We start from the raw sequence: 23,569 nt of genomic DNA, 5'->3' as shown, positions 1-23,569 counted from the left end.
AGGAATGCCCCCATCATAGCCAGGAATGCCCCCACTATAGCCAGGAATGCCCCCACCATTGCCAGGAATGCCTCACCATTGCTAGGAATGCCTCACCATAGTCAGGAACGCAGCACCAGGAATGCACTGACGAGTGCCAAAGATTACCTATAGGAGAATCTCCTGTTTACACGGCAGTCTCCTTAATAGAAAGTCCCGCTTCCTTTGATGGACAGAACATACGTCCAATGGCAGCGCCGGAGACGGGACTTCCTATGAAAGTGGCCACCCATAAACAGGAAATTCTCATGTGTGTGTGTGTGCGGTGCTCGGTCTCGCCTCCTCCCTGTCCCTTCCAAGGCATATACACCTTTTGTGGCCCCGGCGCTGGGAGATCGTCGGGGGCCACAAAAGATATATATGTTCAAATAACCAGACGAGCTGTTCCAAACCGGAACGTGGGCCGCGATTGGCCCGCGAGCCGGACTTTGGACATGCCTGGGCTAAGCCAGCCCTGACACTTATATCTTGTAAGTGTTTTGAATCTTGAGCAATAAATTATACTGTTTTAATATTACACTTAGAGGTGCCCCCCCCCCTTTTCTTTTTTATGTTTTGCAGAGTTGCTGGACACACTCACAGGATGGCTGCCTCTTTTGAAATCACCCCCTTACCGTGGTTTAACTTTGTTTTTATCTAAAGACTGACTAATCAAATGTACATTATTACAAACTAAGGGCATTGCCTCCTGGAGCACCAGATACCCAATTTACCTCCATATCGCCCAGATAGGCTGCTGCATACAGTCGATGAGGTCTTAGGGTACGGTCCATGGCCCTCTGAAAAGTTACGGGGGCATTTTGAAACCCAAAAGGTATATTCTTGTACTGAAACAACCTCTTCGGGGTCACAAACGTAGTCTTCTCTTTAGCACTACCAGTCAGGGGTATTTGCCAATATCCTTTGGTTAAGTCCAAAATGGTCAGATAGCAGGCCTTGCCAAGTTGGTCTATAAGTTTGTCTACCCTGGGCATTGGGTATGTGTCAAACTTTGTCACTGCATTAAGGTTTCTGAAGTCATTACAAAACCTCCAAGTACTATTCGGTTTTGGGACTAACACGATGGGGCTAGACCAGTCACTATTGGATTCCTCAATATCCTCAATAATATTTAGCTCCAACATCCTTTTAACTTCCTCACTAATGTCCTTTCTTCTAGCTTCAGGAATTCGGTATGGTTTGAGCTTGACACAGACTCCAGGTTCAGTAACGATATCATGCTGAACCATTGAAGTCATACCATGTAACTATACAAACTTCACTCTATACCTTATCAGGAGCTCTCTAGCTTCCTGTTTTTGGGAATAAGACATGGTGTCTGGATTTGTGAACTCAGGGACCAGAGAGATGAAAAAAGGTGTGGGTAGGAGTGGCACTATGCCTCAGATGTTACAAGAACAAAGAAATGCAAATATTTACTTGTGGAATTAGCCCAAAACGAATGAGGTCAACTGTATTAGGATCTGTACAGTGCCTAAACCATACATTTAATATATCCTTTTGTGTACTAGAATATAACGATGAAATAAATGAATAAATAAACATTTTAATTGGAGTGAATGAAAAAATTAAGATAAAAATAAAAATCAATATAAAAACAATGAAAAATAAAAATAAAAATAAACCTTTTATGTGTTAGACCCTCTGTGTAGTATTGGGCCCACTATACAATATTAAATGTTCAATGAATATTTAAAACAGAGACTCTATGTGTATACATGTGTAAATCTCCACACAGAAGACCACAACAGAAAACCATAAATGACAATGAGTGAATAAAAAACTGTTATGAATCCAAAATCAATAATAGTGACTAGTGCCCAGCAATACATGTTATATATATATATATATATATATATATATATATATATATATATATATATATATATATATATATATATATATATGCATACACATAAAATATAAAAATATATAAAATATATAAAAATATATAATAAAAAAGTCCAAAACGTGATGAAAGTGACTTGTGCACAGTTGACTATTTCTTAGTATCTGGAAACGAAAACCCAGTGCATTTTTTTGTGCAAGTGATGGTTTTGCACTCACCAGATCCCCTGCCCCCGCAAAGAAAATCAGGGCCTGTGCCCTGGTTTGACAGATACATCATTAATCACTACTACATTTTCTCAGGCACTGGCAAGAGTAGGGTCTTTTCTCTGCTTGGCACCAATGTTTTCCTTGTTCACATTAAGATCATCAAAATCCAATGTATGCTCAGAGTCAGCAGACGGCTGTCCATCTTCACTGGTTGTGGGGACTTCCTCAGGCTCCTCCAGTTCTCCTGCCATAACTGAGAAAGGAAAACCCAGGGGAACCCTGAGTGGAGTCTCCTGAACCCACATTGTCAGTGCTGGCCAGGTGTTCTGGCTCTGCCACTGAGTCAGTTACTGTGACCGGGTCAGGACGATCCCACAGTTCCCAAAACTTAGGGAAGTCCCTACCAATGATGGCCTTGTGCACCAAGTGGGGCACAAGTCTGACCGAATGGGTAACTGTACCTAAATCAGTTTTAAAGTTAACCTGGGCGTATAGAATATGCCCGGTATCCTGATATACACTGATCACAGCAATTTTTTTTAGCATGAAAATTCATAGTTTCAACCATCCCAGCTTTAACCAAAGGCACTGGACTTCCAGAGTCCAGCAAGGCTATAATAGGCTTATTATTAACAGTCATGAGGCACATGTGTTTTCCTACATTTGGTGCTTCAGCACATTAAAACCGCAGCAAATGTAGATTGCCTTCTAATAGATGTCACACTGCATGGGTTCATCTGTCAATGGACAGTTTGCTGCAACATGTCCCAGTTCCTAGCAACAAAAACACCTGATGTTGCCCCAGTTTGGTGACAGGCAGTGCCTTCCCTTGTTTGGGCTGCCAAACTTCAGTCCTGGCACCAAAAATCCTTCCCCCTATCTTGTTGCCATGCTTACCACCCAATTCCTCTGGAACAGTGGCCTGGGGAGACCATGCCTTTGGGTGAAAAGTCCATGCGGCTGTAGGGGTGGTGACTAGGTTCTCTGCAGCAAAGTACCTTTCAATGAGTTCCACAAGGTTGTCCGCCGACTTGGGGTCTCCTTGATTCACCCACTTCTGCAGGGGAATTAGTCCATGACGACATGCTCCACTATTTATGGACCAGACAGGGACTCCGGCTGTATCTATTTCCCGACCAGGTCGATTAGGTCAAACATTTCCAGTCTTCGGGGGCTCTCATCTTGGAAGAACCAGCTGTGGACCCGCTGTGCTCAAACTGCCAAGGTGACACCAAGTCGCACCAGGATTTCTCGATTGGCCTTCTCATAGTCTCCCGCTTCTGCCGACTCCAGATCATGGTAGGCCTTCTACGATTCTCCAGAAAGAAAGGGGGCCAACCAGTCATGCCCACTGGGTTTCAGGCCAACCTTCCCTCTCAGCGGTCTGTTCAAATGTTAGCAGAAAGGCCTCTGGATCATCATCTACAGTCATCTTAGAAAGAAAGCGACCCACAAGCATGGCTGAGGGCTTGTCTCCAATATCATCCATTTTAGCAGGTGACCACTGTGCTAGCATCTCCACAACTTCAGTCAGGGTTTCCCTATCCCCTTTTTCAGCAGTGGCTAGCTGTTCAAACAGCCTCTGCGATTGCTCCTGTACTGCACCAATCTGTTGGCACAGCACCTTGGTTTGCTCCTATGCAATAGCGTTGGCTTGCTGCTGTGCAGCATTGAATAACACCAATTATTTGAGGATTTCCTCCAGGTTTAGTCACTCTAGGTACTGGCCCTTTAAGTAGTAACTTACTACAGCTGGTCGCAGCATCCACCATGTGTAACCTGAGGGACAGGTAGCAGGTACAAAGCTCCCAGAGCTTTGTGAGTACCCCTGCTCTCGGGGTGCGTTCTGTCCTACCAACACCTCCATCACAAGACATTATAAATACTACACATATTTGCTGCAGAGAATGTCATTCTTTTTAATGTGAGAGAAATTTGAGGCAGAGATTAGGTCTATTTCAGCCAGTGATATTGCCTGAAATGCATTGTTTCAAACACAGGTTTTAAAAATTGCACATCTTTGCAGAACAACATCTCATGCTTATTTACAGGAGGCATATTTGGAGGTAGAGAGTTGGGTTCTTTCAGCCAAAATTATGAATAACAAATGTATTTTCTATAATGATCCTATGAAATAGTATGGGTTAGCTACAAAGAATCTCATACATTTTAATGGGTGGTTTTCTTGGAGACAGGCAGTAGTCCTATTTCAGCATTGAAAAACAAATGAAAGTGTATTTTTTTGACACCACATGTTAAATGTATGGATTTGTATAACAATATGGGAGACAAACAGGAGGACTGGAGGTTGGGACTTTAAATGAAGCAGGCAGGTGTAAAACTTTTAAATTTATTGGACATCAGGGATAAGTTACATGAGAGTAATCATGAGTACACCAAGAAATCAATATATTTCATTCAATGATTAAACATACAGCAATGTCAATTAACCACTAATAATACAAATCACATATTACAGGTGATCATTAAGTAGGTAAAACATATAGTAGACATAAAAACATGGCATATAATAGCTCTATGCATTTAGTTGATTCATCCACTCTTTAGAATTTTTTCTTCTAAAAAATTAGGGATGGAAGAGCGCTTGTTTATATCATTTTAGGTCTGATGAATACCCAATTATATCATATAATAATATAATTACCCAATATAGGAATTCCCCCTCCTTCCACCGGGCTAATCCTCATAGGATGGGGCTTTTTTACTCCCCCACCCCCATATGAAATAGTCCAATACTCTTGGCAGCTGCATGTGCCTTGGGAGCTGCGGGGTGTAATGTGGGTCTTCCTCATCCCCTCCTTATAGGGTTTGTGGACCGCCCTGTACTACGCATCGTCATCATGCCTTATGCAATGGAACCGATGTGCCGCACGTTTGGCGCCACTGATTTCCATCACCTTCACACCTAGCAGCCAGGTGGAGGAACATTTTGGCACTGTTTTGTCTGGGGCAGTCCTGCCCTGTTGCAGTTGCCTACTCTCCATAGTGCACGCCCATGTGATGAGGTGTGGCAGACTAGCCCTTATAAGCCATTCTGGGGTGGTTTGACTCGCATGGTGGTTCTGGCTTTTTACCTGCACACCTTGTGGATCACTCAGAATTGAAGTGTTTGTTAGATAAATTGGAGCTCACTTTTTCACCAATGATTTATGCCACACCATTCTATCTTACCTAATTTCTTTGGTTAATATGGTTTCTTAATAGTCTCAATTTTCTATGCACCTCACCTCTTCATCTTTACTTTCTACTCTCTCTAACCTAACCTTACCTATACACTCATTAGCATATCATTACCCTATCCTTTACCAAGTTTAGGACACAAGACCCATTGTACCACATAATATGAGTTTTCAATCTATTTTATAATTTCACTTCTGTTCCTAGCACTCATGGTCTTTTTTTTTACCATTATCTTTTGGAATTTCCTTCCTTGGAAACCATCTCTGTTGAGTCCTGGTCTGCCATAACCACCTCAGCTCCCACCAGTTATACCCCTAGGGTTTTTTTTACTCATGTTGGCACATTGCTACCGCATATATACAGACAATGTAAGTACTTTTGAGAGTACTCATGATTAACCTCATGTAACTTATCACTGATTTCTAGTGATGGACGAACTTCCGACGGGACGTTTCGCGAACGCGAAATGCGAACGGACCCAAACGTTCGCGAAACCGAACGTTCGCCGCGGGCCCCATTGACTTCAATGGGAGGCGAACTTTGCAAACCTTCATGTCGAATTTGCGGCCACGTGGTAATTATTAGGGGGTAAAACGTAGTCCCACCATCTGGACAATGACATAATACATGTATGAGGTGAATTTGGGATCGATAACTACAAGCATTTTTATTTTATTTGGGAAATTGTTCTAACAATTCAGGACTATGGAGCTAATGAAGGCAATGGAGGAGAGGGAAGGTCAGGGACCAGGGTAGGCAAAGAAGAGGGTGCAGGAGATGATCACCAGCAGCGTGACATACCGGAATGACACATGCACCGTGATAGAGGCATCTGACAGCAGCACCGTAATACAGAGCACTGACAGCAGCACCGTGACATACAGCGCTGACAGCAGCACCGTGACATACAGCGCTGACAGCAGCACCGTGACATACAGCGCTGACAGCAGCACCGTGACATACAGCGCTGACAGCAGCACCGTGACATACAGCGCTGACAGCAGCACCGTGACATACAGCGCTGACAGCAGCACCGTGACATACAGCGCTGACAGCAGCACCGTGACATACAGCGCTGACAGCAGCACCGTGACATACAGCGCTGACAGCAGCACCGTGACATACAGCGCTGACAGCAGCACCGTGACATACAGCGCTGACAGCAGCACCGTGACATACAGCACTGACAGCAGCACCGTAAGCAGCCCCAGGAGGAAGTCAGCACAGCACAGGGATGGTGTGATCCCCTCATAATAAGAACCCCCAGGAGGAAGTCAGCACAGCACAGGGATAGTGTGATCCCTTCATAATAAGAACCCCCAGGAGGAAGTCAGCACAGCACAGGGATATCATAAGCAGCCCCAGTAGAAATATGACACCGCTCAACCTCTTCAAAGAGGAGGGTAGGGGCATATAGTACGGTGTGCTTTTTTGGGTCAAGGAAGTGAGCCAAATGAATTAAGAAGGTCTGTGTGCTTGATTAAAAAAATAGTTTATAGACATATACATGGTCTACTGGTCACATGTGTTGAATTCCTCCGAGATCCATGCCTCATTCATTTTTAGAAATGTGAGGTAGTTAACACTGTGGTGAGCTAGGCGAGTACGCTTATCGGTCACAATCCCCCCTGCTGCGCTGAACGTCCTTTCGGACAGGACACTGGATGAGGGGCAAGCCAACAGTTCGATTGCAAATTGGGCAAGCTCTGGCCAGAGGTCAAGCCTGCCCACCCAGTAGTCTAGGGGTTCATCACTCCTCAGAGCGTCCACATCGGCCGTTAACCCAATGTAGTCGGACACCTGACGGTCTAGGCGTTCCCTGATGCTGGATCCGGATGACACCTGTCGATGGGTCGGCTGAAAGAATGACCTCATATCCGAAGTCACCAACACATCTTCAAACCGGCCTCTTCTTGCAGGCGCTGTTGGATTGGTACCCGCAAATCCTTCTCTGGGAGTGGGAATTGCTCCTCTGCCAGCGCACGCAAAAGCAGAATGCAGCATTTCTCGAAGCAAGGCCTGGAAGTGCTGCATTCTGACAGCCCTCTGCGACGGCGGTAACATTTCCGCCATTTTGTGTTTGTACCGGGGGTCTAAGTACGTTGCCACCCAGTACTGGTCCTTGACCCTCATGCTTTTTATACGGGGGTCCCTATTAAAACACTGGAGCATGAAGGCCCCCATTTGCACTAAAGTGGAAGCGGTGTGGTGGCCTGGCTCCTGCTCATCATCCAGGATAATGTCGTCCTCTTCATTCTCCTCTCCCCATCCTCGCACAACAGGGATCCCAGAAAGGTTTAAAGCATGCTCTTCTTGCTCCTGCTCATCCGCCCCGGCACCATCCTCCTCTGACTCCTCATCAGACTCCTGTTGTTGACTTGTCTCAGATAGAGTAGCCCCCCCTGGGAATTCATCCAGCATTGCGACTTCCTCATCTTCCCGCTCCTGCTCCTCCACAGCCTGATCAATGACACGACGCAATGCACGCTCCAGAAAGAAGGCATAAGGTACCATGTCACTGATGGCGCCATGGCTGCGACTGACCAGTTTGGTGATCTCCTCAAATGGCCGCAGAAGTCTGCATGTGTCGCGCATGAGCAGCCACTGGCGCGGTGAAAAAAAACCCAGCTCCCCAGAACCGTTTCTTTCGCAGAGTTCATACAGGTAGACGTTAACTGCACGTTTCTGCTGGAGCAGCCTATCAAGCATATAGAAGGTTGAGTTCCATCGCGTCGGGCAATCGCAAATAAGACGTCTGACCGGCAGATGGTGTCGCCGCTGAATGTCAGCAAGGCGAGCCATGGCCGTGTAAGATCTTCTGAAATGGGCCGAGATTTTCCTTGCCTGCCGCAAGATGTCCTGGACCCCAGGGTATTTGACAAGGAATCGCTGCACGACCAAGTTTAAGACGTGTGCCATGCACGGCACGTGCGTGATTTTGCCCTGTTTCAATGCGCTAAGCAGATTGGCACCGTTGTCACACACCACTTTACCAACTGTCAAATTGAGCGGTGTTAGCCACTCATCTGCCTGTGAACGCAAAGCTGAAAGGAGTGCCGGGCCAGTGTGGCTCTTTGCTTCCAGGCACAACAGACGCAGCACGGCATGGCAACGTCTCACCTGGCATGTGGAATAGGTTCTGGGGAGCTTGGGCGGTGCAGTGGAAGAGACGCTAGCAGCGGAAAAGGAGGAGGCAGCTGAGGAGGAGAGGGAGGAGGATGGAGTAGGAGGAGGAGAAGAAGAGTCAGGCCTGCATGCAATCCGTGGCGGTAAAACCAAATCTACACGGGTGCCACGGGTTACATGCTTGACGGCCGTCAGAAGGTTCACCCAGTGGGCAGTAAAACTGATATACCTTCCCTGCCCGTGTTTGCTAGACCACGTGTCTGTGGTCAGATGTATCTTGGCACCGACACTGTGTGCCAGAGATACATTCACTTGCCGCTGAACATGGCCATATAGCTCTGGGATGCCCTTCTCTGAGAAATACTTCCTTCCTGGGACCTTCCATTGTGGTGTTCCAATGGCCACAAATTTGTGAAAGGCCTCCGAGTCCACCAGTTTATATGGCAGTAGTTGGCGGGCTATGAGTTCTGACAAGCCAGCCGCCAACCGTTGGGCAAGAGGGTTATCCGGCATCATCATTTTTTTACGCTCAAACATTAGGCCCACGGAAGCCTGCCTTTTTGCAGAAAAATGTGAGCTTGGCGTGATGGAAGGTGGAGTGGAGGACAATTGTGAGGAGAGAGGAGAAGGAGAAGTAGAAGACGAGGCTGGACGGTGAGAGCCTGCAGTGTGGCTTTGTGTGTTCCGTTGCTCCCACTGGGCTCGGTGATGGCTGCTCATGTGCCTTCTTAAGGCGGTCGTCCCTAGGTGAGTATTGGGCTTACCGCGACTAACGCGTTGACTGCAAAGATTGCAGATGGCAACGCTATTGTCAGCAGCGGACACGTTAAAAAAAGCCCACACTGCGGAGCCATGTGCCGGTGTCCTGGGAGCGCCAGATGTGACCGTACATGGTCGATGACTCGCTCCTGATACATTTGCAGTCTGCTTTGTCCCTGCTGTGCAATGTAAGTCATTGCTGCTTCTCCTCCCTATCTGCTGGTCCATATCTCCCTCTGAACTCCCCTCCTCTTCCTCTCTTGTGGGCACCCACGTGACATCACTAGACACGTCATCATCAACGTCACCTTCCCCACCGCTATAAGTAGAGATCTCGGAGTAGGCAGCAACACCGGGGACCAACCTCCTCCTTGGGCTGATCTGGGTACTGGCGTCAGACTGCTGAGTAGCGCTTGTTGCTACCTCCTCTTCCTGATCCAATACCAAGAGTGGCTGCGCATCAGAAATGTCCTCTTGATATGGATCGGAAAATAATTCCAGTGACTCAAGCGGAAGGTATGTGGTGGTGGTGGTGGTGGTCGTGTTGTTGGTGGTAGTGTCTTTGGGGGTGCACATAGCAGAGAGTGAAGAAGAGGGTGCAGATCGAGAGGATGAGGAGGGTGCAGAAGAGTAAGGCTGAGCGAGCCACTCAACCAAGTCTGGTGCATCCTTTAAAGTAATTGAACGCACCTTCTGCAACTTCCCACTTTGGCTCAAGCCTGTTGCTCCTGCCCTACCCCTACCACCCCTGCGGAAGGGCCTGCCTCTTCCTCTGCATGTCATTTTTTAAATGACCCTGTGACAAAACTCTTAGTCCCTATACCGCTGAAGGACTGCTGCAGTATAGGTGAGCGGTCAGCAGTGGTGCACGTCAACCCTATCTATTGTGGACCTATAGCGGTCCTTACAGAACAGCAGACTGTACCGCACTCAAGCCTATGTACCGTAGCACCCTATACCAAGTTACCAGTCCTTATAAGAACTTTTGTGGACCAAGCAGGTTGTGTATTAGTGTTTAGCAGACTGTACGTCAGTCCCTATACCGCTGAAGGACTGCTGCAGTATAGGGCAGCGGTCAGCAGTGGTGCACGTCAACCCTATCTATTGTGGACCGATAGCGGTCCTTACAGAACAGCAGACTGTACCGCACTCAAGCCTATGTACCGTAGCACCCTATACCAAGTTACCAGTCCTTATAAGAACTTTTGTGGAACAAGCAGGTTGTGTGTTAGTGATTAGCAGACTGTACGTCAGTCCCTATACCGCTGAAGGACTGCTGCAGTATAGGTGAGCGGTCAGCAGTGGTGCACGTCAACCCTATCTATTGTGGACCGATAGCGGTCCTTACAGAACAGCAGACTGTACCGCACTCAAGCCTATGTACCGTAGCACCCTATACCAAGTTACCAGTCCTTATAAGAACTTTTGTGGAACAAGCAGGTTGTGTGTTAGTGATTAGCAGACTGTACGTCAGTCCCTATACCGCTGAAGGACTGCTGCAGTATAGGTGAGCGGTCAGCAGTGGTGCACGTCAACCCTATCTATTGTGGACCGATAGCGGTCCTTACAGAACAGCAGACTGTACCGCACTCAAGCCTATGTACCGTAGCACCCTATACCAAGTTACCAGTCCTTATAAGAACTTTTGTGGACCAAGCAGGTTGTGTATTAGTGTTTAGCAGACTGTACGTCAGTCCCTATACCGCTGAAGGACTGCTGCAGTATAGGGCAGCGGTCAGCAGTGGTGCACGTCAACCCTATCTATTGTGGACCGATAGCGGTCCTTACAGAACAGCAGACTGTACCGCACTCAAGCCTATGTACCGTAGCACCCTATACCAAGTTACCAGTCCTTATAAGAACTTTTGTGGAACAAGCAGGTTGTGTGTTAGTGATTAGCAGACTGTACGTCAGTCCCTATACCGCTGAAGGACTGCTGCAGTATAGGTGAGCGGTCAGCAGTGGTGCACGTCAACCCTATCTATTGTGGACCGATAGCGGTCCTTACAGAACAGCAGACTGTACCGCACTCAAGCCTATGTACCGTAGCACCCTATACCAAGTTACCAGTCCTTATAAGAACTTTTGTGGACCAAGCAGGTTGTGTATTAGTGTTTAGCAGACTGTACGTCAGTCCCTATACCGCTGAAGGACTGCTGCAGTATAGGGCAGCGGTCAGCAGTGGTGCACGTCAACCCTATCTATTGTGGACCGATAGCGGTCCTTACAGAACAGCAGACTGTACCGCACTCAAGCCTATGTACCGTAGCACCCTATACCAAGTTACCAGTCCTTATAAGAACTTTTGTGGAACAAGCAGGTTGTGTGTTAGTGATTAGCAGACTGTACGTCAGTCCCTATACCGCTGAAGGACTGCTGCAGTATAGGTGAGCGGTCAGCAGTGGTGCACGTCAACCCTATCTATTGTGGACCGATAGCGGTCCTTACAGAACAGCAGACTGTACCGCACTCAAGCCTATGTACCGTAGCACCCTATACCAAGTTACCAGTCCTTATAAGAACTTTTGTGGACCAAGCAGGTTGTGTATTAGTGTTTAGCAGACTGTACGTCAGTCCCTATACCGCTGAAGGACTGCTGCAGTATAGGGCAGCGGTCAGCAGTGGTGCACGTCAACCCTATCTATTGTGGACCGATAGCGGTCCTTACAGAACAGCAGACTGTACCGCACTCAAGCCTATGTACCGTAGCACCCTATACCAAGTTACCAGTCCTTATAAGAACTTTTGTGGAACAAGCAGGTTGTGTGTTAGTGATTAGCAGACTGTACGTCAGTCCCTATACCGCTGAAGGACTGCTGCAGTATAGGGCAGCGGTCAGCAGTGGTGCACGTCAACCCTATCTATTGTGGACCGATAGCGGTCCTTACAGAACAGCAGACTGTACCGCACTCAAGCCTATGTACCGTAGCACCCTATACCAAGTTACCAGTCCTTATAAGAACTTTTGTGGAACAAGCAGGTTGTGTGTTAGTGATTAGCAGACTGTACGTCAGTCCCTATACCGCTGAAGGACTGCTGCAGTATAGGTGAGCGGTCAGCAGTGGTGCACGTCAACCCTATCTATTGTGGACCGATAGCGGTCCTTACAGAACAGCAGACTGTACCGCACTCAAGCCTATGTACCGTAGCACCCTATACCAAGTTACCAGTCCTTATAAGAACTTTTGTGGACCAAGCAGGTTGTGTATTAGTGTTTAGCAGACTGTACGTCAGTCCCTATACCGCTGAAGGACTGCTGCAGTATAGGGCAGCGGTCAGCAGTGGTGCACGTCAACCCTATCTATTGTGGACCGATAGCGGTCCTTACAGAACAGCAGACTGTACCGCACTCAAGCCTATGTACCGTAGCACCCTATACCAAGTTACCAGTCCTTATAAGAACTTTTGTGGACCAAGCAGGTTGTGTATTAGTGTTTAGCAGACTGTACGTCAGTCCCTATACCGCTGAAGGACTGCTGCAGTATAGGGCAGCGGTCAGCAGTGGTGCACGTCAACCCTATCTATTGTGGACCGATAGCGGTCCTTACAGAACAGCAGACTGTACCGCACTCAAGCCTATGTACCGTAGCACCCTATACCAAGTTACCAGTCCTTATAAGAACTTTTGTGGAACAAGCAGGTTGTGTGTTAGTGATTAGCAGACTGTACGTCAGTCCCTATACCGCTGAAGGACTGCTGCAGTATAGGGCAGCGGTCAGCAGTGGTGCACGTCAACCCTATCTATTGTGGACCGATAGCGGTCCTTACAGAACAGCAGACTGTACCGCACTCAAGCCTATGTACCGTAGCACCCTATACCAAGTTACCAGTCCTTATAAGAACTTTTGTGGAACAAGCAGGTTGTGTGTTAGTGATTAGCAGACTGTACGTCAGTCCCTATACCGCTGAAGGACTGCTGCAGTATAGGTGAGCGGTCAGCAGTGGTGCACGTCAACCCTATCTATTGTGGACCGATAGCGGTCCTTACAGAACAGCAGACTGTACCGCACTCAAGCCTATGTACCGTAGCACCCTATACCAAGTTACCAGTCCTTATAAGAACTTTTGTGGACCAAGCAGGTTGTGTATTAGTGTTTAGCAGACTGTACGTCAGTCCCTATACCGCTGAAGGACTGCTGCAGTATAGGGCAGCGGTCAGCAGTGGTGCACGTCAACCCTATCTATTGTGGACCGATAGCGGTCCTTACAGAACAGCAGACTGTACCGCACTCAAGCCTATGTACCGTAGCACCCTATACCAAGTTACCAGTCCTTATAAGAACTTTTGTGGACCAAGCAGGTTGTGTATTAGTGTTTAGCAGACTGTACGTCAGTCCCTATACCGCTGAAGGACTGCTGCAGTATAGGGCAGCGGTCAGCAGTGGTGCACGTCAACCCTATCTATTGTGGACCGATAGCGGTCCTTACAGAACAGCAGACTGTACCGCACTCAAGCCTATGTACCGTAGCACCCTATACCAAGTTACCAGTCCTTATAAGAACTTTTGTGGAACAAGTGAGTTGTGAATGTTTAGCAGACTGCAGCAGAAGGGCAGCAGTCAAGTATAATATCCTTTCTATATTTGGAAGAAAGAATATTATACATGTACAAGCCTATTACTGTACCACTGATACCAGTCCTGAAAAGAACCTTTGTGGAACTAATAATAACAGCAAGTCTTTAAAATTACCCTCACTGCCTGACAACACTGCTTCCTTCCTGTCCCTATACAAATTGGCAAAAAAAGAGAACGATTAGTGGTTACTGGAACAGCTCTTTTGTGGACCTTGATAGTAACAGCTAATGATGATGATGATGATGATGATGATGATGAAAGACTAATCTGGCTGTCCCTGTAGCATACACCGTCCTTTCCCTTTCTCTAAACTAACAAAAGACACTCAGGCTGCTGCAAGAATCAGCAGCACAGCAAACCTATCAACACCTAACACCTATACCAGTCCTGAAAAGAACTTTTGTGTACCAAATAGCTAGTGGTTTATCTCTCCCTACTCCACACAGGAACCTGTCCCTATCTTAACAGAAGAAAGAATGTAAAATGGCCACCGGATCGGGTGTATTTATAGGTTAGGGGGAATGTACAAGTGTCCATGTGCTGTCATGTCTCAATTGGCTGTCCTGTATCACATGATAAACGTGTCACCAAAGGTTAAAGTTCTTGTATACATTAAACACGTAAGTCCGCCGCGGCGAACGACGGAAAAAGGCGTTCGAACGTGCGGACCGCGAATGTCGGAAATTCGCCGCGAAACGACCGCCGGGCGAACCGTTCGGCCATCACTACTGATTTCAAATAAACTTAAACATCCCAACCCCCAGTCCTCCTGTTTGTTTCAATTAGATAGGGATGGAGCCAATTCTTGCTTTCATCAAGATTAGTGACACCCGAATGTATCCAAAAAATATCTAATCTTGTTCCTAGTGCACTGCCTTGTGGCCTCATCATACACACCGGCTCCCCAACTGTTGCTGAGCAAAATAAAGGCAGCTTGCAGGGAAAATGTCATTTCTTTGGCTTTATAAATGCAATTATTGCTGCAGCAGATTCTAGACATGGTACAGATCTGCCACTTTACAGGTGGACTATGGGGAACCCCCCCACCCTCCCCAGGCACTATATTGTAAAGATTTTTTTTATTTTTAGGCTTTCACTTTAAAAATCAAAAAATCACTGCTCATTTAAAAATTATGTTTTTCTGGGGGCGTGGCTAGCCGCGGAGCAGAATGGAAGCTTGATTCTCGAGTTCTGCTCCATAGCAGGCATTAACAGCAACACATAAACAACAGGCTTCTCCCCTCTCCCCAGGAAGTGAGGGGAGAACAGCGGGACAAGACTCGGCATGTCAGGGAGGCGCAATCTGCTGCCACAACCGCATCACCTGACAGAGTATTTTGGCCTCATGGATCAGAGGGACAGACAAGATGGCGCCGGCCACAATCCCATCTCAGCTGATCAGCATGGCTGAACGAACAGCGCTCAGCCCCACTGCCAAGAAGGTACAGAGCTGACAGGGATTAGAGACACAGTTGAAATGGACAATCTCCCTCCTCCAGCGATAGAGCCAGTGGAGACACAGCAGGACAGAGGTAAGAGACTTGCCTCATCTCCCTGCAACTCACCTAACAAACCCCCCCCCAGGCAAAAAAACACCACTGGAATTCCTCAGGACCCAGAGCCCATAATCTATCTACTCTGGCAAATATACCTATAACTGATAACCCTGTGTCAGAAAGCATGCTAAAATCAATGTTACTCACCCTGCAAAAAGATTTACACAGGGAGCTACAGCTATCATTATCCCAGGCACATGACAGGCTTGACTGCCTGGAAGATAGAGCAGACACGACAGAGGAGCATATATCTGAAATGAGCAAGGCCCATAATGAACTTCTTGATGCACACGATCATCATTCGGAGGAGATCCAAAAAATTAAACTGAAGCTGGCAGACCTCAAGGATAGGTCTAGACGAAACAACATAACATTTAGAGGGATCCCTGAATCAGTACCACCCAATGAGCTAAAAAAATACCTACAGCAGCTCTTTGTCATCCTGCTCCCCAACCTTTCTCCCCACGACTTACTCATTGAATGCGCGCATCGAATTGCAAAAGCAGACCACCTATCAGCGGAGACACCTAGAGATGTCCTAGCCAGAATCCATTATGTATATATCAAGGAACAAATCCTTCACACGGCTAGGAATCTCAGACCCCTACCAGCACCTTATGCCAAAATATCTCTCTTTGTGGATCTGTCACCAGCTTCAATGGAATTATGTCACCTCAATTCTAAAGGAGAATAACATCACCTACCACTGGGGATATCCCACCAAGCTTCTGATTAACTACCAGCAAAAAATTGTTCCGATTTTATCTCCTAAAGATGGATATAAAAAAATGACTAACTGGGGATTATTACCCATTCCTGCGACGTCTCACAGATCATGCAGTCAGGCTGCTTCCTCATCTTCTCCCCCTCAACATCAACCAAAAAAGACGGATAAAACCTTTATACCTTATTAACCTCTAATTATTAACCTTTAAACAATTATCCTAAGGGCACTTGTCCCCAACTTAGAATGTCCTGCTTGGGCGATTTAGTTGATTCCACCTTGCCACCGAGTTGTAGTGTGCTGAGCACACTTAATTAATCATTCGCTTTCAATCCTCCGTGCAATCCTCCGAGAACATTCTCTGTGAACTGTTTTGTTTTCGCCTTTATTGCTAAGAGTGTGAGATATTTTTACCAATCGTTCATAACCTGCATTAATTACAATCTGAGTTGCAACAGTTGTTTTTCCTTTGCTCAGCTAGTAAGAGCTAACAAGTCATTTGTTATAACTCTTAAAACATAATACTGTCTAATAACTAACCTCTATAACTCCCCTTTTAAAAGAAATCTTCTATGGAAAGAAGCATGTTCCCAGCATGTAGACATACTATGCGTGCAAGAGACGTATTTTTAAAATTCCAAACCACCAGCCTGTACACATAAAAAATATTCTCATTACTTCCTCTCCAACAATAACAAAAAGAAATGTGGGGTAATGATAGCTATCAGTACCAAGGTCTCCTTTGTCTTACATCACATAGACACAGATGATTAAGGCAGATTCATAATTCTATACGCTACCATTGAAAACCACCCCATGAATCTAGTGAATGTTTATGTGCCCAACACCTCCCAAAGAAAATTTTACAAAAAACTCAGAGCCAAACTGAACCCCTACAAAAACAGCATGTTAGTCATCTGTGGTGACTTCAATGATACTCCTAACCCCACACTAGACTCCACCAATCCAGACAGAAGGAGGATATCAGCTCTCTCCTCATTCATGGATAACAAAGACCCATATGACCCTTGGAGGTGTATGCACGATATTAAATGCGACTACACATTCTACTGTCACCCTGGGAATCCTTACTCTCAGATTGATCTTTTCCTTAGGAACAAAAAAGCGTTATTGTCCACCTCAGAATCATATATAGGTCTAATCACGTTGTCAGACCACACCCCAGTATCCTTAAAAATATTCCCCAAAACTTGCCCAACCAATCACTCCCTATGGAGACTGAACTCATCCCTCATAACCAACCCAAGATATGAAAACAAAATTAAATCCGAAATCGAGAATCTCTTTAAGAGTAACTGTGCATCTATTAGCGATCAATCAATGGTATGGTTAGCCCATAAAGCTTTTCTGCGAGGTCTCCTTATCAAATTTGGTGCTCAGGAACACAGAAGACGATCAGCCAAGGTAGAAGCACTGTTACAAAAAATGAAGGCCTTAGAATTAACAAACAAAAACTCACCTAACCGGCCAACATTAGAAGCGATTAGGGACCACAGATGCAAATTAAGTGAGCTGCTACACCACAAATTTGATTACTATGTTAAACGCCTAGAATTAAAAAACGCCTTTAGCAACAAATCTGGGGCCTTTCTGGCCAGACAAGTTAAGCATCAGCAAATGCATACAAAAATCCCCTATCTCTTAAACTCACAAGGAATATGCATGTTCAACCCATTAGACATAGTCAATACTTTTGCGTCCTTCTACGCACAATTATACAATCTGCAAGAGAAGGGACCCACTACTCCATCAAACACAGAGAAAATTTAAACCTTCCCTCACTGACGCCCACACAAATAGACAAACTATCTGCCCGATTCACTCAAGATGAAATCTATAACACCATCAAATCTCTTCCACTGCATAAAGCCCCATGACTGGATGGGTTCTCGAATAAATATTATAAGCACTTCAACAACGTCCTTTCACCCTAATTACACACAACATTTAATCAGTATACTTTCACGAGAAAAATCCCAAGTGAATGTCTCGAAGCCCTAATAGTGACCCTCCCAAAACCAGGTAAGCCAACGGACACCCCAGAAAACTATAGATCCATCTCCTTATTAAATACGGACACTAAGTTGAACGCAAAACTATTAGCTCTCCGGCTCTTCGCGGTTATGAACCAGCTGATCCACATAGACCAAGTTGGCTTCATTCTGGGAAGATAAACATCAGACGAAACCTGGCGGTTTATAGATATCATCCAATGGGTAGAGCATAATCGAATGCCTTCTCTGCATCCAAAGAGAGGAGCAGAGAAGGCAAAGAAGGCATTCGATAGGGTACAATGGACTTACCTGGAAGCAGTCCTACAAAGGTTTGGCATATTGAGCACACTCCTAAGCGCCATACTCAGTCTTTACACAGCCCCAAGCGCAAAAGTGTGGACCTCGGGTGTACTATCCAACCCTTTCAATATCATAAATGGTACAAGACAGGGCTGTCCATTGTCACCTTTAATTTTTGCTATGATCATGGAACCCCTAGCCCAACGGATTCGCTCTGAGCCTCAAGTTAAAGGTATAAACATTGGCCACACGGAACATAAAACGGGTCTTTACGCAGACGATGTGATAATCGCCGTTACTGAGCCACAACAATTTCTAGACGAGATTCAGCACATTCTTGATCAGTTCAGCAAAATATCTCTATACAATGTAAACCACAGCAAGTCCTTTATGCTGGCGATAGGCCTAGATAAACCAACCATGCAGTACATCTCACAACATTCCTCATTTTCATGGTCTTCCCTAACCTATTTAGGAATCCACCTGATCTCACATAGCAAAAATCTTCTACGCACAAATTTGGCAGATCTGGTAGAAAAGCTTAAAGGAATATCCAATGATATACATCACCCCTTTGTATCATGGGCTGGGAGGATTGCTTTAGCTAAAATGTTCATGATCTTGCAAATTCTGTATGTTTTCCGCACGCTACCAATACCCTTCCTTTCAATGTAACTACGGACTCTCCGATCTCTCATCAACTCCTTTATCTGGCAACCCAAGCAGGCCAGGATTAAAAAACAAAACCTGATGACCTCAACATGTATGGGGGGATTGGGAGCTCCCAACATAAATCTATACTACAAAGCAGTCATCTTGGACCAAATCAAACTCTGGTGGACCCCATCTACCCCTTCCAATTGGGCATAAATAGAGTCAGTGGTACTGGCCAAAGAACCAAAGCTATACCTTTGTGCCTCGCTTCTCGCCCCCACCACCAAACACTTCCCAATGGATACAATAACGGCCTCCCTGAGAGTATGGACATCTCTACCTCCATTGTTGAATGGGGTACCTCATACCATATTGCAATAAATTCCAAACCAACCCCTCTCACTCATTCTCCCAGATCTCCAGTTGCGCCCTTGGATTGATGCAAGTATTCATACCATTGGATACCTCTTCACTGCGTCCGACCTAATGTCGTTTGGAGACCTCCAAACTACGTTCGGTCTCTCACCAAGAACTGTCTATATTTACCTAAGGATCAGGTCTCTACTCAACAAAATACAATGGATAAAACAAGACAAAATTCTACATCCCATGCTAAAATACTTTGCTTCGAGTGAACACATACATAAAGGCATCTCATTTATCTATGGTCTATTCTCTCAATCTACAGAGGACCCAATCCAGACTCAAATCCTGCAGTGGTCCAAACACATCCCTTCAGCCCCTCCAAATAGCATATGGTGCAAAGCTCTATCCTTACCAGCAAACTCTCACACTGTACCACACACTGGGAAGCCACACAAAAGCTCTTCCAACACTGGTACTATACCCCCAATAGAATTGCCAAGATCTACCCCAACACGTCTCACTTATTCTGGTGAAATTGCAGTCTCCCAGGAACTCTCTTCCATGTTTGGTGCGAATGCCCGAGCCTCAAGGACTTCTGGAGCCAAATATGGAAAATGCTCCAATCAATTGCCCCAACAACGACTAATTTACCCTCCATTGACCTCCTCCTGGGCCTGATGATTCCCACATGGCCTAGGAAATCCCAAACCGTGGCCACTCACATCCTTATTGGTGCAAGATTAGCACTTGCAAGGAAATGGAAAAATACTCAACCCCCTGATATCCAGGAAGTAATCACAATTTTAAATAACAACTTCAAACTGGAACATGGCTTCTCCAAAGCCCAGCTCACCACTGAAAAATTTTACAGAAATTGGGACTTATGGATCAAGGACCCCAGAAGTGCACAGCTGGAATAACCCTCCACTCACAAAGAATTCATAACATGCTTTATGTTCTCCACTTTATTTCTCAATAATAAAAAGGCAGCACGCGCGTCTCAGCATTGTGCACTCAGTACTAATGCATAGTAAATTAACACTACAGGTGTGACTGCTAATTGTACTCCTTTCAAGTAACAAGTTTAATGGTTAAGTGAAGTCCGAACTCACAAAGTTGAAGTTTTCATGCTACAGCTCCTCTGTTAGTACATATGTGAAGTATACTTCTGATCACAACTGTGTATACATATCATAGCATGAGCATGTATCTGTTTAATTGCTTTTGCTGCTTTTTTTTTTCTTTGTATCCTTTGGAAAATTAATAAACCTTGAAGTTTAAAAAAAAAATGATGTTTTCACAAACTTTTTTTTTTATTGATACATATCCCCCAGGACAGGACCCCGACCCCTATAACCATTGCATGCCCAATTACTTGCATATAAGCCTTCAAAAATGGGCAGTTTCGATTTTTGACGTTCGAGTCCTATTGACTTTAATGGGGTTCATTATTCGGGTCTGAACTTTTGCGGTGTTCGGAAGTTCTGGTGCGAACCGAACAAGGGATCTGTTTGGCCCATTCCTATTAGGAAGGGATTTATTTTTGTTAAGTGCAACAACACCTAGCAGGTTTTTTTTTCTCAGGACCCAAACATTTGGGTTTGCAAAAGGTTGAACTTGATGGTCATATGTGTTTTTGGAACCCAGTTTGTAATTGGATGTGAAGAAAAGTGAAATTGCTAAAAGGTTTTGGTTAATTTACCCTTCCATTTTTCTACCACATTGTAGAAACTTACTTGTACAGCTTGGAGATGTCGTTGATCGAATATTTGTTTGCAAGATGGAGACGGAGAGGATGGAGAGCAGAGAGCATTATCTATATCTCTGTCCAGCTGATCTAGCTTCATTATTAGAAGCACCATAGAGTCCAGTCTTGACTGACCTTGTCTAAATTTCTGGAAATAAATGAAACATTTACATTAGAATGAATATCCATTTGACAGACTAAAAGACAATCATATGCTAATAGATTTCTGTTCACTGTGGCCAGATCATTTCTACTAATTGCTCTGGGTTCTTTTATCCTGTTTAGTATGCCCATAGGAAGGCCAGTGCATCAGAGATGCACATGTATTAAATAGATAGCGGAAGAGAATAATTAAAAATATCCCATAGCACACAATGTTGTGTTTGATATTGTCTTTTAAGATTCACATGGAATAAAATAGCTGCCATAAGCTTTCACTTTTTTAGAACTACCTTTAAAATTGTACAACTTATGTCTTCAAAAACTTCCAAAATGTCCCTGTCTTTGCCTTGTGATAGAACCTGGGTAATACCTTCGCTGAATACAATTTGCTGTTACCCAGAGGGACTCGGAGGCTTCTAGTTTTGACTGGCATGTTGATATTCTTACCTGGTGTATGCCATCTCTGTAGTCATCTTTGCCCATGAGGGGCAAAGTCAATGTGACCAGGGCCAGATTTTCCACAAGGCCACTGAGGCCAGGCCTCGGGGAGGCAGTGGTGCAGGGGCGGCCACCCCCCGCACTAACATAGCAGCATAGCAGGTGCGGTAGGTCTGTGCCTTCTCTAATATCTCTGCACTGGCCCCTCCCTACATTGCCTGTCTTATTCACACAAAACATGAAGCGCGGCCGCTCTAGACAAAGGGCAAGACTTTTTAAGTTAAGAAGTGGGTGACTGGTTGCTAGGCAGCTGGACGGTCCCAGCAATAAATTACTCACTTTTAATGTGAAAAGTCCTGTCTGTTGTCCAGAGCGGCCAGGCTCCATGTCTTGTTTGAATAAGGTAGGGTTCTTTTGGGAGGGGGGAGTGCTGTGCTGTAAAGGAGTTTGATATTGAGAGATTATTGTGATGGGGGCTCAGTCTGTGATTGGTGGGGTCAGTCTGTGATTTGGGGGGGTCAGTCTGTGATGGGTCAGGACCAGTTTGTGATGGGGGGGTCAGTCTGTGATGGGGAGTCTGTGATGGGGGGGTCAGTCAATGGGTCAGGTCAGTCTGTAATGGGGGTCTGTGATGGGGTCAGTCTATAATGAGGGGTCTGTGATTTAGGGGGTCATTCTGTGATGGAAGGGTCTGTGATGGGTCAGTCTGTGATGGGGGGTCAGTCTATGATGGGTGAGTCTGTAATGGGGGTTTGTGATGAGACGGGGGGATGTGACGTAAGGGGGTCTAAGAACAATGATGTAAAAGAGGGTTGTGATGTAAAAGGGGGTATGTGATGTAAAGGGAGGACTGAGGACACTGACGTAAAAGGGGGTCTGTGATGTGATGTGAAGGGGGGACTGAAGAATCTAATGTAAAAGGGGGTCTGTGATTTCTGCACTTGCAAAACACAGGTCTCTGCAATGGCAATTGTTTTCTATGTGTCCTGTTCACACTGTAACAGCGCCACTCCGTGCTGAGCAGTTTGGTGCAAAATGCATACTGTTTATATGCGTTGCAATTGAGCTGTGGTGCATAAAAATGAATGAAATGTATTTGCATAAAGAAATATTTACGATCATCAGTTTAGCTTTACTTGCCATTGAGTCAGAACTTTTAAATACTTTGTCCTACGAAGATATTATCAATGAGTTTGCCAAAAGAAAAGTTAGAACTAAAAAATTGTAGGGAGTTCCTTACTGCTATAATCTTTAAAAGGCCTTTTCTGCATTACAGAGTATTTTCAGTCTGTACAATTAAAGCCAGTTATTTTCAGTGTTCTTGTGTGTGGAGATATGTTTTTAATTGATATGTTGTAGCAGTCATCGATAAAGGACGAGAATGGTGGTGTGTGTGTGTGTGTGTGTGTGGGGGGGGCATTGAAGGACCCGGCCTTGGGCGGCAAAGAGAGTAAATCTGGGCCTGAATGTGACAATGTTTCCCCATCAACTGATGAACTTCAGGCTGGTCTACAGTACAGTCCTCTCCCTTGGCTGGTGGTGTAATATAAATGAAATTGGCAACACATCCAATGTTGCCAGTGGATGGAAGGAAGCAATATGTATTCTGGTTGGCTTAAACATTAGAATCTCTACCCACGGGCTGAAACAAATTGTCAGGTTAGTTATATAAAATTTTCATGGTTTTGCCCAAACTCTTCCCACATGCAAACACCCTACAAACCTACGTAATAAGTTAAAGCAAGCCTAGTATTAAAAAATGTAACTTTTTTCTTTCTTTCAGTATGTGCAGAGATATGGGTACTGCTGTTATTTACCACTTTTAGATGTGTCAGAAAATTGTACCC

General features: G+C 45.4%; 1 protein-coding gene across 1 annotated transcript in view; it reads right to left on the bottom strand.

Annotated features, from left to right (window-relative positions):
- Positions 1–23,569, bottom strand: part of DLC1 (DLC1 Rho GTPase activating protein) — a 539,422-nt gene that overhangs the window by 448,991 nt on the left and 66,862 nt on the right. The window contains exon 2 of the mRNA XM_077477428.1: positions 21,112–21,270. Within this exon, the coding sequence (XP_077333554.1) occupies positions 21,112–21,270 (159 nt within the window). The remainder of the gene's footprint in view (positions 1–21,111; positions 21,271–23,569) is intronic.

Source organism: Lithobates pipiens, unplaced genomic scaffold (genome assembly GCF_037356315.1).
Source record: "Lithobates pipiens isolate NorthernLeopardFrog02 unplaced genomic scaffold, aLitPip1_a1.2 Scaffold_13, whole genome shotgun sequence".
NCBI lineage: Eukaryota > Metazoa > Chordata > Amphibia > Anura > Ranidae > Lithobates > Lithobates pipiens.
This window is presented reverse-complemented; position numbering and strand designations above follow the sequence as displayed.